General features: G+C 40.6%; 1 protein-coding gene across 2 annotated transcripts in view; it reads right to left on the bottom strand.

Moving 5' to 3' along the window:
* Positions 1–2,313: 2,313 nt before the first annotated feature.
* Positions 2,314–16,289, bottom strand: part of kcnj6 (potassium inwardly rectifying channel subfamily J member 6) — a 60,923-nt gene continuing 46,947 nt past the window's right edge. For both annotated transcript variants that reach the window (XM_088638922.1, XM_088638923.1), the window contains exon 3: positions 2,314–11,496. In XM_088638922.1, the coding sequence (XP_088495048.1) occupies positions 11,156–11,496 (341 nt within the window). In that variant the 3' untranslated portion in view covers positions 2,314–11,155. The remainder of the gene's footprint in view (positions 11,497–16,289) is intronic.

Genomic DNA, 16,289 nt, shown 5'->3' with positions numbered 1-16,289 from the left:
CGGACAATGCCTTGGACCAAGTACTTGCAAAATAGTAATAGAATTTTTGTGTATGTGAGATAAGATCACTTTATTGACCATATACAATTTCTTGCATTAGGAATTTGTCTTTTCGCATACCCCAGCTTGCTCTCCACGAGACACACAGACAGGGAGAGAAGCTTGGGGTCAGAGCACAGGGTCAGCCATTGTACAGCGCCCCTGGAGCAGTTGGGGTTAAGGGCCTTGCTCAGGGGCCCAACAGAGTAGGATTGCTCTCCCGGCTGCGGGATTTGAACCGGCAGCCTTCCAGCCACAGGCACAGATCCGTCCCATAAGACAGGCCACTTTGTGATGTAAACTTTCACCAAAAAAAACTAAAACCAATCTATTTCAAAGGAGTAATGAATCAAGCTGAAGAAAAAAAAATTTCTTGGGCAAAATGCATGACTTGGGCTCTTCTACCAAAGCTTGACCCATAGCAGCGCAACGAGGGGAAATTACCAACTTTCCTCTTGAAGACGTATTAGCACTGCATGATCCTTTTCTCATTGTTCCGTTCATCTAAGTGAAGCGATGTCACAGGCTGCAACACAGACCTCAAGTGCCGCATTGGATGTAATGGGTTATTTCATTTATTTCTACGCATGACAATAGCAGGCGACAGAAGAAAACGGATCACGCTTCTGAAATTACAGGGATAATGAGAATATTTATTGTCTGTCGGTGGCGGCCCAGTGCATTTCTGGAGAGGGAGCTGTGTGTTGTGATGATTAAGGTTTGCAGCCTCTCGCTCGGTGCCCATCAATCACCCAGAGAGCCAGGGCCTCCCTGCAGTGCCTGCGTTAGTGTGTCTTCGGAAAGAATCTGCAACGCCGTCTGCCCTGCCTTCATGTCGTATCAGCTCCCCGGGACTGCAGGTCTGTGTTGATTATTGTTTATCTTTAGTCTTTGTCATCCATGGGTTGAGGGAGCCCTTCACCTACTAGTGTTACATACAGTAAGGTGCAAACTTGAGCACACATAAAATGGATTCTTGCCTTGTGTTACGTCGTGAAGCAAGTGTTTGGAGGAGAGGATTAAATGGATGCTGGCTTTAAAAGGATGGTGATAAGCCTCCCACATAGTGCTGACAGGATGTGCATGGGGAGAATTCTGTTGCTGTCTTAGTTCCCTCCTGTTGCCTGTGAAGTATGTGGGCCTGGGCAGAGGCTGCGCTCCTACGTGCGGCCAGCAGGTGGCAGCAGTGGCGAGCTACTGCAGCTTTCCGCTTTCCATTTGGATACATGCCACTTGTCGTTCTTCCTTTGGAGCGTCGCAGGTAAGACGGCGTCGAAGCTCGAGTGACTCGCATGAAGAGTTTAAAAAGCTTCAGGGGGGGGGGGAAATTAACTTTTGTTCAAGGATGCACTTCAGCGAAATCGAGCCGGAGAGCAGGAGATGCATCCGTTTTGCATTTCGCAGAAGCCCAGGTCTTCGATAGTATGTGTAAGTATGAAGGGGGGGGCTGAGGTGTAGTCAGGTTGGCTTTTGTGGTCTCCCTCACCGTGAGAAACAACAGCGTTGTATTTTCTCGCTGTGTTTCTTTACAAGACATTCGAGCACACACACAAAAAAAAACTGTGGTAAACTGACTGGTGGGTTGTGTGGGCGGCGTGTTTAAGGTTTTAATTAATCTGCTTCATAGTGTGGTATCCTTTGCCAGCCCACCATATACTATCACAAAAATCCCGTCAGTTAACCCAGCTAATTTTTTTTTTCTCTCCCTCCTATGAACTGGGCAACTGCTTGTGAACTAAAATCGGCCTCCTGGCGTTTTTTCAGAAGGAAATGTAGCAAAGCTCTCACACTCGTTGCTTTCGGTAACTTATCGTCCTCCCGAGATACTTTAGAAATAGCTGACGTGTTGCCACTACATCAGGCTTCATACATCTTGCCCGTGAAGTACCCATATTGCCACTGTGTCGTTACAAAGCCTGTGAATTATGTGAAAAATAGTTTTCCCGCACGGTGAAAACATTACAAAAATGTTAAGAAGCGAAAGGCCATGCTTGCAGCACGCCCGAGACGAGCGAAAAGTCTCCAGACCTGCGCTGTTCAGCATCTGTAAATCACTATGTACTTGACTGCGTGATAACATCCGATTAGTTTTTTTTTAAAAAAAAAAGATCTGTAACCACTTGAATGATTACAATAGCGTCTTTTGTGAAATTCAATCAAAGCGGTAATTTGGTGCAGTTAATATCAAAATATAATGCCCACGCTTCAATCGTTAAGACATGGCGGTTTTTTATGCTTTAATCGTATTTAAACAAAGGAACGAAGGAATACGTCTGTTTAAACATATCAATTTATTTAAAAATTTGGCACTGGAATCGTTTGAGTTTTTCTATACAGTTATTGTGCTTTCGTACAAAACATGCTTTCATTCCATTGCTCGTGCACAGAAACATTGACAAAATAACTTGAACGGGTCGTAAACGGAAACAAAAGACAAACCCTGTACTTCCTGGTGTCCCACAGGCTAAACCGAGAGAGGGGAAAAAACAAACTTTCTTCACATGCGAGAGAAGTGGGGTTGTGAACGGACTCGTAATGCGTTTAAAAATGCGCGTCTTCAAACTGTATTACTGAAAAATTCAGTTTTTTTCCCCGTCATACTCATCCCTCATCTTTAAGATGAATAGCTGTTAAATGTACTCATCGGTCGTTTGCTGCTTGTGCATTCCGAAAGCAATTTTTTTTAAGTCAGCGACATTTGTGGTTCAACCCACCCGATTTGAAGTTTGCATTTGCATTTTTTCACGTCTCGGCTCGTAACACCTGTGGCTGCCGAGGGTTACGAGAGCCGTTGCCGACTTGGACGGCGCTGCCCGAGAAACCTCCCGTCCCAGTCGGCCGCAGACCCAGACTCGACCACGTGACCCTCCCTAAAGCCCACTGCTGTCGGACCTCAGCCTGGGTCTGAACCAGGACACAGGCAGCACGTACAGCAGGCAGTGTGGTGGAAGGAGGTTAGAGATTTGCCCATATTCTTGATAACTGTGTCGTGGACTGCTACTGAAACTCTTTGGAGAGTATGACTAAATAAAGTGGCCATCTGGAGTTCTTGTTGAAATCTGAAGTGCTTTCCTCATCATTTTTCATCCCTCTTTCTTACAGTTAGGTATTTCACCCAATTAGAAGCACAAGAGAGTATAATAAAGTTTGGAAAATCCCAGGATTGAATTACTTCGTTGTTGGGTTATGCTGCTGCCTTTGTGAGAGGTTTCTCATTGAAATATTGAAGAGATGATATGGGCAGTTTTCTGGTGAGCAGCAGTGCAACACGGAGCAGCAGATTAAACTACAGGGGATCATCGGTATCTTTCCCAGCTGAGTTTAAACGGCGAAATGCTGCACATCTTAAAACCTCAGTAGCGATCGCTGTACATCAGCTCTACTGAAGAACCCACAGCTGTCAGATTTCAGTGCAAAATCACACATAATCCAACCTGGAAAAGAAGAGTCGCACAGTCCATAATAAATCATAGATATAGCTCAACAGATTATTTCCCAATTGCTGTGTAGCCTCTTTTGAGGGAATCTCATTTCCTTTGTAAATTGTATAAGAAAAGTGAAGTTAACACTGTGGGACAAGAGGGAGGGAACAGGTTTTTTTTTTTCAAACATTTCATCCCAATTCCTCTCTCTCAGTTCATCGGTACAAAATATATATATATATTTATTTTATAACAAAAAAGGCAACCCCAGCTTTGTGTTTTAAAGTGTCTTATAGTTTATCCATGCATCTGGAAAAGGGCCGGAGAGAGCATTTTCAATTCAAGCCATTTACTATAAGGACTTTCCCTGCAGCATGAAAAACGAATACATACTTCACCAGGCCCGGTTTCTCATAGCAGGATGACAGTTTATCAGCTTTTTGTCTCTTTTTAGAGGGTCTTTACACGCTCATTTTCCCTTATGCTGTAGCCTTTATAAAGTCACAATTTTACTCAGATTATTTCATGTGGAAATAGAACTCAAGATGACTAGCATTCCTGGAATACACTTCCACACCTCCAACATCCAGCCTGTCGTTTCCTCGCCATGACAAAAGAACTTGAATATTTAATGTTACGTTTAACAGTATGACAATGTGGTTAACTAAAGTTTTCATTGCTGCTTGTTTCACAACATCCAGACAGATACAGGCTTTCCAGTGGACAACACACAAAAAAAACAACAAAAAAAAACAAACCACGATATATTTGCTCTGAAAGACAGAAACTGTTACCTGAAAATGAATTTTTCCAGCATAAATTTCAGTATAACACAGTATATATTTTGAACGGTTTTTGGTCAAACTGTTTCTTATCCAGGATTCTTTTGCAAACTAGTATCAAATCAGATTTTTTTCTCATGAGGAATGTACAGCAGATTTGATTGCATTGGATATGTTGAATTTTGTGGCGGGAGTGAAATGAAGTATCTGGAATCTATGATGTGCCTTATAATAATCTCCACATATAATGTTAGACTTAAGTAATAGGCATATTGTTCAATTTATTAACCTGTCACAGGTGTCAGGAAGATATTAATGCAGAAGAGACCAAATGCCTGCCTTTCATCAAAGGAAATAAAATAAAACATTCAAGTTCAGCATACAAATAAAAAGGCAGATGTGTGTTTTGAAGGAAATCTGGTACTGTTATTCTGCCAGTACTTAAGGAAAAATGTTCTGTCCCACAGGCAAACTGTAATACATTTCTTAGAACCTTCAAAGACAGACATTTTGATAAGGAAATAAAACCAAGAAAATGTCTGGTTTTGTGTTCACCATTTTAATAGTGTGACATACAAAATAAAGCTCTGTCCTTCTAGAATTGCTATCCAGATTTTAAATGCAGTCAACATAGCACTTTCTCATGTCATTGTTTGACTTGTCAAAGTGGGTACTGCTGGACTGCCAAATCTGTCATAGAAATGAAGTCTGATTTCTTTTACATTATATGCACTCTGGTAGCAAGGCGCAGTCTCATGCAGCACTGAAGATACCACAACAGCTGCATTTGTACTGCACGAAATACACAGGATTTGTTTTTGGTTAATAAGCAGTCCCTGGCATGTTTGGTGATTATAATAATAATAATTGCTTACACTTATATAGTGCTTTTCTGGACACTCCACTCAAAGTGCTTTACAGGTAATGGGGACTCCCCTCCACCACCACCAATGTGCAGCCCCACCTGGATGGTGATCATGCCACCCATCTTGCTTTTGGTTCAATCAGTCAAGATGATCTCTTTAAAGTATGAACTCTGTAGCAGAACTGATCTCCAAAATAACCCCCCCCCACCCTTCATCAAGTAAATTTATTCCCACAGCTCATTGAGCAGAAAAACTCACATGTCTTGCTTGTCTAGCTGACTGGGACTTAAGTGGTTAGAGGAGGGAGCTGTTCTAGTATGAAATCTGCAAAGAAAATGGTAGAGGTTAATTCCACTCTTAAAAAATCACAAGTTTCAGCTGTGGAGAACTCCTCTGGGTGTTGAAAAGCTCTGAAGAAGAGGCTACACAGCCACAATGGTATGTTTTTTTTTCTTTTTGCTTTTCAGCATGGAACAAATCTCTGCTCTTTAAATGAGCCTAATCCTGTGTTAGGGAAGAATACAGTACGGGTTCTGACAGGGGTTTATTTGCCATGCTGGTTAGAGGAGATTCCCTCTTGGATAATCTGAATATAAATCAAGCAAGCTGAGAGCAGTGGTTATTATGAGCAACTGTGGGCTGCAGTTACTGTGCTTTTTTCTGTTCCTAATAATAAGGGTATTAAAAAAAAGCCAGAAACGCAATTTGGTGAAAGTGCTCTGATATTAAGCAATTATCCAACTTGCTTTTAGTTTATGATTAACTGTAATTAAAATCTGTTCTTAGTAATACAAGCAACACAGGACTGATTAGGAATCTCATTAGATTGATAGTAGCTGACATTCCCCCATTCGTTCTGGTTGTCCAATGGTTCACCACCCAACAAAGGGCATTATTGCTTAAACAAAATACAAAAATATTCCAATACATCTGATTAGGAAGTAGGAAAATGGCATCTGACTAAACTCCAAGACCCTCAACTACTTGAGGAATGCCGATTAAAAAATTAGTGGGGCTCGAGAATGTATATGAATGGAATACAAGTGCAAGCAATGCCACTCCGGCTAAATTAAACTGGCGAAAAAAATCTCACTGTAATTTATGCAAGGCAAACGGCAAGGTTTGTTCAGCAGGGTTTGAGAGAGGATCTAAACTTGTTTTGTAGTGCTATGTCGGCTTACAGATTAAAACCAAATCTTGAGCAAAATTTACTTTGGCCTCAATGCAGTGAAAATATCCCTCTCCCAAGACCGATGGTAACTCGCACTGAACCTGCCTGAACATCTGTCTGCTGCTCAACCGCAACTCTCGAGCCTCTAGCGTAGACTTCCAATTCACCTTCATTTCGCACAGCAGTTTTGCAAAATCATTTTTTAACAGAAGGTATGAAGCGCATAATTTTAAGTCAGGGTTACAACAACGAGAACCCCTCACCCACATATGTACACTCTCTTCCAGAAATATTTGCATTCAACAGTTTGAGACTCGATTCCTAGTTCGCGATATAAGACAAACCGAAAATAGAATATAACCCTGAGAATTTGGTGCAGTCCTTCGATGACCCACAGGAATACAGTGAAGATGAAACAGAGTTTCATAGCCCACCAGTTTTACAGTTTCCCCCTTGATTTTGCTTCAGGTTGGAAAGGCCCATTAATGTGTTTTAACAAGCTGGGGGGGAGGGTTGATGCTTCTCTTACTCCATTAAAGCAGCATCTTCATTCTCCCAGTGCACCTCATTGTTCGGGTCCTCCTGGATTCTGGAGGTTGTGTTTGAGCTCTGCCAACCTGCATCTGACCGGGAGAAGCAACTGTCAAGTCGTAGCTATTCTACTTCAAGAATCTCAGTAACAGTGATTAAAACATAGCAGGACTCTAACCCACAACCCACCCAGCAGATCACGTGACTTCACATCAATACTCAAGACTGTGCGCTTCCTGGCTCTGTGTATAAATACATATTTTGATCCTATCAAATAAAAAAATGGTAAAACAACAAAAGCATTGACTGTTGCATAAAGCACTCTCTCTTGCTTTTAGTACTACTGTTTTATGGGTTTACATAAGCTACAGTACAGCAACACAAGAGTTAACGCCTACTGATGACAATTCTAATATCAAGAATAAGGAGTAGCTGAACAATATTAATAAAACATTTTGACGATCGCTGCAATTTTGTGGCTATACCAGGAATAAAAATGAGTACTTCATTTCTCATTACAAAAAAGTCCACAATTTTCCTTTATTTCCAGTTGCTGACTAAGACTATGTTCAAAATCACATTAAAAGAAACATTGTGGTTCACTGTTAATGCCCCATTGTGTCCAAATTCAAAACATGAAAATCCTAAAATTCATCTGTTGGTGACAGGGTGCTTTCTGTTGGGGTTAAATAAATGTGTGAACAAACTTGAGAACTGAAAGCCAACAATGGGTAGCTACAAAATATCAAATATTCTGTAATAATTGTACAGATAAATATACATTCTCAAAGTCCAAAATAAATTTAAATAGATGACAAAGACGTGTATTACCTCACGATTTAAAATTACACGTAAAAAGATCATGACAGATTCACAGAACAAGCAAAAAAAATCCCTTAAATATACTTCTTCAGAAAGATACAGTACTGTACCATCTTCCAATCGTAAAGGAAACCACAGACGGAGCTACCAAGAAACTGGAAGTTCTCCTGAATTGAAAACTCGATTTTCAACTGGGAATTGAAAATCGTCATACAAAAAAAAACAAGCCAAATAATGAGCAATTTCCTTTTGAGTAGCAGGACGGAGAATTAAACTCTAAAGGAAGAGGAATGGTCTCACTGGATCAAGAAGATGGCCTGCTGATAGCAGCCCCAAAGTGCTGTATTGTTTCGTTAGTTTTCAACTCCTAAACTGACAAGAAGAAGAAAACAAAATGACAGAACACAAAGCTTAAAGGAACAAATTTGATTTGAACTCTTATCATACCTTTCTAGTTTACTCGCCTTATTTTTTTCCGTTTAATCACTCAATCGTGTCACCCTGTTGTAATTGAGGGCAGCCTTCAGCATTGAGACTCTAAACGACGCTTAAAAAACCGTCTGCTACAGTATGTTACTGAATGCATCAAGAAAGCATGAGGGTGAATGGGGAAAAAAAAATACCTTTGACCTGTTAAGAGCTGTGATGGAGACTAGGAAAATATTCAACTTTGAGGTTTGAGCAGAATTGTGTCCCCCCGAGTCCTGTATTCTCCAGGAAGAGGGATTGCTGGTTCAGTTTCTCAGGACCAGTAAGATTGCCATTTAAACAAACAAAAAAACACTTTACAATACATGAGTATGCATTACAACAATTTTAATGCATACATGAAAAGGGTTTCAATCCAGAAAGATTCCTCAGCAATGCACACTGTATTTAATGAAAATAATCAACGGGCCCGTGGGGTACATGGTAATAAAAAGCAGAGCTCTAAACCTAAAGAAAGAGGTGGGACTATAGCTTTTACTTGAAAAGCACAAACAGAAAAATGGGTCACAAAATGACAGTTTTAATTTAATTTAAGGAATTATGTATCGGTGCCGTGATTCTTTGAGAAAGACAACATTCAAACCCCCCCAAAAAATGAATGGTCTGTATGAAAGTAAATATTTCAATGAGCCCTGTGATGAACATTTCTCAATGTTCTAATAACGTACAGGACAGTGGAGTAAAATACATATTTTGAGAAAATGAATATCTTCTAAAAATGTCTGTGGTAAGACAGCTTCTCTTGGTAAAATGAGTTTTTTTTTGTGCAGAAAAAGTGGACTTTTCAGTTGTGTCATGTGGGTGGTCTGGAACTGACACAGGAATCTTCATTTACTCCAAGCAAACCAAACAGGAATTCCCCCTGATGAAAATGAACCATGGACCGGATGACTACTTTCAGTGTCTCTGTGCAGGACAATGGGCACTGAGACGCTGAGCTTGATCCATCCAGCAGTGGAAAATGGTTCTTTTCACTCAGGAAATGCATTCACAGGCAATGCAATCTTGTAGGGACAAGTGATAATCAACTCCCATGATCCATGCTAGTTAATAACGGCCTTAGAGACATAGGAATCACCATGACGGAGTAGCTGCTCAGATACCAAATGAGCCTGTATAAGATATATAGTATTGGTTGACCTTCATGTTGTGGTTTTGCACATTGTAGGATGGGCAGAAAACAAGAAATTTGATATTGTGATCACTATACTACAGTGATCACTGGATGTTGTTCTTTGTGCTATAGTGACCACTGGGTATTGTTCAATGATATTTTCATTTGAAAATAAAGATAAATAAGCTTAATGGCAAATTTATTATCTATATACATTCCTTCCATAACTGCCTCTATCCCATGTCAATATATTTATAAAAGAATGAGCTGGTGACTTTCTCCCGCTGAAGGTTTGCTAATAATAGATGACAATATAGCCAGTTCCGCTATAATTTTGAGTTCCACATGTCTGAGTGTTTGACAGCACTATTTGAGGAGTGTCACATTACAAGCTTTGATAAGTGAAAGACATTAGTTGCACCTGCTGGTAAATTACATCCATCACTAAGCCTTTTGGTAAACAGTACGTGGCAGTCTCCACCTTCTGTAATCTAAAGACAACAATATTCTGTGCCACTATTAACAGAACTCCTCCTGCAAAACTCTGCACAGTCCATTAACTGTTTTCATGTAAATTATTGTCATTCTGTACAGTACATGAAAGGAAATGACAAACATTCCCAACATGTTGCCAACATGCAGTTTCTCCAAAATTCTGCATGGGTTTTCATGACGCGTCATTCCTTTGCCTATTAATATTGAATGTTGAAATACTGTGATCATGTGTGCATCCAAAGTCTTGCAGTCAAAGTGCTCTCCAAAGAAAACTTCCTACACCAGCAGGTGGAGCAAGTTAAAGGCATAAACTTGAATTTAAAGGGCTCATACTTGGGTGCATGACCAGCATTCTTTCACCAATCAGTAGCTACGACGTGGATGGCAGGGAGAGACTTCGGAATTTTAAGCTCCAAAAGGGGTGCAGGATTTTGGCGAAAGTAAGGCATAGCTTAAAAACATAAACCACATTACAGTGTGTGTATGGAGGGGGTCAGCTCAGTAACATTTCTCCTGACGCCTTGCTTCAGGTAATAAAATAAAATGGGGGTGGCTAATTTCACAATTTAGTTGCATTTTTTTCTAACTGAAAACACTTTGCACTGATTGTATGACAAGAAAGCAACTAATCATAATTACTAACCTAAAAGATACAATGAGAAACATACACAGTGTCTGGACTGGATATGAGAATACAAAGAGGACATGCACAGCCAGGGTCAGACACACTACTAAAGACTCCTGCTTCAGCTAGAGCAGAGATCCCAGAAGAATTGTCTAATCTATAGTTTTTGCATCCAATACTTTAGAGAATTCTTTTCTAGCATATACTACTTACATTATATGTACATTTTATAGAATTGTTTAACTACAGTAGTTTTGTACATGCTTGTCTTTTAAAAAACTCTAATGTAAAGAAAGCTTAAATATTACATAAGGCATATTTACAGGAAGCTTTCCTCTCCAACTTGGAATCAAACAGCTAGGTACCACACACTCAAGTATCAGTAACACATCCTCCCAGTCATTGGCTAAGAACAAGTATTGAAATATATATATACAAAAAAATACAAATGCAAATGCCCCAATATATATTTATATACGTATATATATATAGGTTAGACCTTTGAATTTAAAAAATTATATATATATATTTTAAGTTCTAGAAACAACCTTGCTATCAATGCATGCGATTGCTGGGCCTTCAAGTCTGACGGATTGTCGTCTTTTAGTTGTTCACGGGGGTGACGTTTGCCGTGTAAAGAAGGAAATGGCTCTTGCCTCTCTAGGATGCAGGTTTTTCCATTCCTTTGTATTGAGCTTGCTAGCGACTACTGAAACCCTCTGCCCTTGAGTCGGAGCAGCCCTGCTCTCAGATGGCGTCAGGAGACCGCGAACAGACGTTCCCGCCTCTTCCAGTGCTCCTACACTTTCGACTCGGTCTCCATGTTGGCTACGTCACCGTTCCGCTCGGTCTGGTCTCCACCGTCCCGGGCGCGGGTCTCCTGCCTCTCCCTCTCGGTCTCCAGCGCCGCCTGCTGGTTCAGCTTGCTGGCCACGGACCAGGTGAGAGGCAGCTGGGCCCGGGCCGTCATCTCGGCCAGCTCCCGCGCGCTGCAGGCGGGGGTGTTGGTCTCGTAGATTTCGTGGAAGCTGTTGTAGTCCACCTCGTAGAACCCGTCCTCGAGGGTCAGCACGGGCGTGAAGCGGTAGCCCCACTTAATCTCACCGGTCACGTAGGAGCTCCTGGCTTGGCACGTCATCCCTGCGAAGCAAGCGAGAGAGGAAACGCAGTGAATTTTCTGGAAGCCGTTTTCACTCCGCAGGTTTGTGCCTCATGCAACAGACGAGCTGCACCCAACGGTAAGCTCACACAAGCCGACTGCCAATGGAAATCAATTTTTTTTCTCCTGTTTTGGTCATTACTGTAGCTCGGGAAAGTCTCAGACCTAATTTACAGAAAGTGAATCACAAGTACAGAGCAAAGAAAAGCTCACAAAGCTCCTGTTTGAACACCTGTTCACCCCTGCATCCAGCTGGCGCTAACTCTCCAGTTTACAACAAGCCCTCTTAAGCACTGGACTTTAAGAAATCCCAGACTAAGCGAATATTTACAGCAGCATCCAGAAACCCCATATGAAGTGTTTGTGTTTCTTAGTACCACTGTTTCCTAAACAAGACCTCCGTAAGACACTAGTCTTTGCAGTCATACAGTAGATTATCCATGCTGGATAATTGTCCTTCTTTGCCCACCTTAGAAGACAGTAATTGCAAGTCTACAAACCTGTGTCTTTTTCCCCAGTCTGAGGAGTCTCCAATATTTTCTGTTGGTCCTTAATGAACCTGTTTTACGTTGCTCCATAAAATCAAAACAAGCCCTTCTCTAAGGGTGACCTTGGGTGTTCAATTTAATTTAAATACATTTGCTCTGCTGTATAAACCACACACAGCAAACACACATAAATCTGTTGTAAGAGACAGGTTGTAACTCAGTGGGCTTTTTCACCAAAGACAGCTGAAACAAGGCACAGAACGCAATAGTAGATAATGAAGCTGCTGAATGTTGGACTCGACAGCAATTATTAAAAGATGGACTCCAAATGTTGAAAAACAAAGAACGTAAGAACAGGGTTAAAATATAAAGCTAATAGTTATGTCAGTAAAATAACAAAGCATCTGTCCCAGAGACCAAAGCAGATACAACATTTTCAGACATGCCTTAAGATGAGGAATAGGGTTAAAAAGATGTAATGGATGGAGTGAATTATGCAGAGTCGCCAAGAATTTTGCACTTTATGCATGAGTAACTGTTTCTCATGAGATCATGAGGCATACTTTCAAGAGCTTTCTAAAAACTACTTAATAAATGTCATGTTGAACCCTTACACACACCAAAAAGATTTAGATGCACTAGAGTGTAGTTAAGTATTAATTTTCAAACACCATCATTTCTTCAGGACAGAAATCTCAGTGCTTGGACAGGGTCACTGGAAGGAAAATCACTCTCCCCAGAATTGTATTTTCAAAAAGCAATTTCCCCTGTACTGGAGATTTAGTTATTATGGTTATTAAAGGAAAAGGAAAAAAAATCGTTTGATAGGCCTAATAGGATGGCAAGTGAAAAATTAAAGAGACATCATAATATACAGGATAGTCCAATCTGTCAGTCTGTCAATCAGTCTTTAATTTGTATTATCTTTCACAACACACTCCACTTTAAAAACAATTCAATCGCAATAGAAGACATATGAAATGTGCATTCTCATAACAAAATAAAACAAAATAACAGCAAATAAATTGTTGTGAAACGTTATACTCCGTGATTCTCAAGCACAAGGGTACAGGAAGTTATAAACACCTGTACAAGCCCAGAAAATAACCCCTTCTTTATCCATCCCAATTCAATGCAAATTAATTTTTCTTTATGTGGAGTTATCTACAGTATAAAAAGGAAAAAAAATACATCACTGTCCTACTAAGTTGAGACAGGCGTCAAACTTTCAATTTTGGGCCAATTCCTTATTTCTGCAACTATTTTCATCTTTTGGCAGATTTGCTTTAGATGTTGCTTCTTTTCCAACATGACCAGATATGGCACACTCAGAGACATCATTCCTAGGATTCAGTATTTAATATGGGTCCATTATGTGAAACATATCACTTACAGTGTCCTGTGTTAGTCAATTCTGACCTTTCCTATGATGTCCCATTTCCAAAATTACAATATGATGCACTTTTTTAAAATGACGTATTCAGAACCTGAATATTCCCTTTTTCAAACAGTAAATTCCTAAGGTTTAGCTGCAGTAGCATAAGCATAAGCAGCATAAGCTGCAGTAAATGTCAGCAAAACCTATAGAGATAAAAACAGAAGTTGACTGCATAAGGATTGCTTTGAATATGTGAAGTAGGTTGTATATAGAAAAATATTAATTGCAACTTCAAAGTGTCGTGACTGTGAGCTTCAAAGCAACAAAATGTGAAAACTGCAAGGGTCTGAATACAATATAAAAGAGTGAAACAACATTTAATTTGAAAGAATAGTAAATCATTTATGAAACAGAACCACTTTAAATTGTCAGTTCTTGTCATCTTAAAGTGACCCATTTATAGTCCAGAATTTTTTTCAACAGTGATATATGAAGGGGTTCAAACAACAGGCCATTAAGCAGAAACAAGCTATAAAAATATCACCAAAATAACCTTGAACTAAAATCTTAAACTAGTGTACATTATTTACAGTACAATCAGGTGAAGTGTAACTTGCCCTGGTTTAATGCTGTATAATGTTTACTTTATCTTTTTCAGTGAGGAAACACTAGAAAAAGCTTTCAGGGCAATTAACTATTTGGTTGGAATGCTGAAACCATATAAACTATTTAAGAGTGTCATGTTTAAAAGGAGCATCAAGGCAATTATTCTCATGATCTCAGATAATGTCCGGAGAGCATTTCGAGTCTTATTATATAGAAATACCTGGCATTTGTTTAAATACACCTGTCATAGGAGCAGAATAGAATAGAATACAATAGAATTTATAGGAGCCTCAGAGGCATTTCATGTATTCATAAGCTTTTTACTTTAAACAAACTCTGGCCACTTCATTATTAATAGAGGATGGAAACACCACTAACCATAAATTACAGTAGACGGGGAAGGAAAAGCAAAAGCTTTAAATGTTTGCTCTTTGCCAAGGCAAAGACAGCCTTCTTGAATGAGTAAATACGATTTTTTTTTCAAAGGCCACGGCTCGTTAGAGTTTGGCCTCACCCAGGGCATCGGGCTTTCCTACGGAATTCCAGCAAGCAGATTCAGAATGTGACTCGGTGTTAATTTGCGGAGACACTGCACAGATGCAAGCTGAGATGGAACTTTGATTGTCAGAGCAGCCAGAGCGCGGTTTGTGTTTGTGCGAGGTTGTGTTATGGATTCGATCACTGGCTGCAGGCCACTGAGTGCTGCGTGAAAAGCTTGGCACCACTGCCCTTTGTGTGCCACCTGGAGCATGCCCAGCGCTAACAGCTCCTTTCCTGGTGCCCCCTACACACCTGCGGGTCTTCATTCGCTCCTGCCTTCCTCAGATCAGTGAAGCCTGACTTCATCTGACAAGGTGCTTCAGTTGAATATTTTGCATTTTGATTCTAGTCACAAGTTTGGGATTTTATTTCACTTACAAAATGCGATAGTTTAAGAGCTTCAATGTGTTCAAGAGCTGGGAACAAATGGTTCAAATTGACCTTATTATTAAGTCAATGAAGGGTTTGATTGTGTAACTAAGGTTTCAGGCTGGAACAAAAACCAGTGTGGGTCATGAGATAAGATAAGATCACTTTATTGGCCATATACAATTTCTTGCATTAGGAATTTGTCTTCTCGCATACCCCAGCTTGCTCTCCATGAGACAGCTGGGGTCAGAGCGCAGGGTCAGCCATTTATACGGCGCCCCTGGAGCAGCTGGGGTGAAGGGCCTTGCTCAGGGGCCAACGGAAAAGGATTCCTCTGCCAGCCGCGGGATACGAACCGGCAACCTTCCGGTTTTAAGGTCCAGGACTGGGAACCGCTGCATTATATATATCCACTCATTGTCCGAAAGTCAGTAATTACCAGGGCACAAGTAAACGTAGTTTCAGTTCTAGGTGAATTCAACAAAAAAGAACAGCTTTATGAAACTTTGTGTCATGTTGTATAACCCTGATCCTTCAGGGCTGGTGTGTCTGAGTTTTTCTGAGTACCAGCACATGAACAATGTGAGCAAAGTCGTTAAATTGGTCCAATTAAGCCAGTAATGAGTAGATTTAGGTCTTTGAAAGGTGGAATAAAAGCCTTCTGACACACCGCCTCTCAGGATCAGGCATGAAAACCCACGCCGTGGTGTGATGCAGTGCAGATTCCCCAACAAAATCTCCCTGTTTGTCAAACACTTAAGAGGAGGTATCTCAAAGAGGAAAAAAAAAACATTTTAAAAAGCAAGAATCTAAAATAACACTGAGAGGCGAGGGAAGAGAAAAACACCCACACAGTAAACCCCAAGCACATTTATATAACCTACAGTAAGCCTCCAAGAAAAGGCCAGGTTGGATAAACCAATCCTTAGTCATGGTTTGAAGGTTCCAGCCGACTGCAAGATTTGGACACAATGAAGACCCTCTAGCCTGAAGGCCAGGTCGCTTGGTTGGCTGGTGTTTGTGCTCAGGCTTGTATTTGTATCAGGACCACTCAGGAGACCTGACAGGGTGTGCTTTGGAGGAAAAAAAAACCCTGCAAGTGTGAAGTCACATGTTGCCTGTCATGTTACACATTACATAACATCTTGCCCACCGTCGGAGCCATTCCATTAACTCATTAACCCCACAGAAAAGTCTGGAAATCCAAAACGTTTCCGCGAGGAGGACAAAACTGTCAAAGTGCACGCTGTGCAGGAAAAGGGTATAAATGTAAATAAATGCTTCAAGACGGTACACAAACTCATGTCACCAGGGAAATATTACAACGCAACGCCTGACTGAAATAAAACTGTGTGATTTTCTGTTGAGATCCAGTTACTTTTAGCGGTGCATA

The sequence above is a fragment of the Lepisosteus platostomus genome, chromosome 7 (genome assembly GCF_059453375.1).
Source record: "Lepisosteus platostomus isolate fLepPlt1 chromosome 7, fLepPlt1.hap1, whole genome shotgun sequence".
Lineage (NCBI taxonomy): Eukaryota > Metazoa > Chordata > Actinopteri > Semionotiformes > Lepisosteidae > Lepisosteus > Lepisosteus platostomus.
This window is presented reverse-complemented; position numbering and strand designations above follow the sequence as displayed.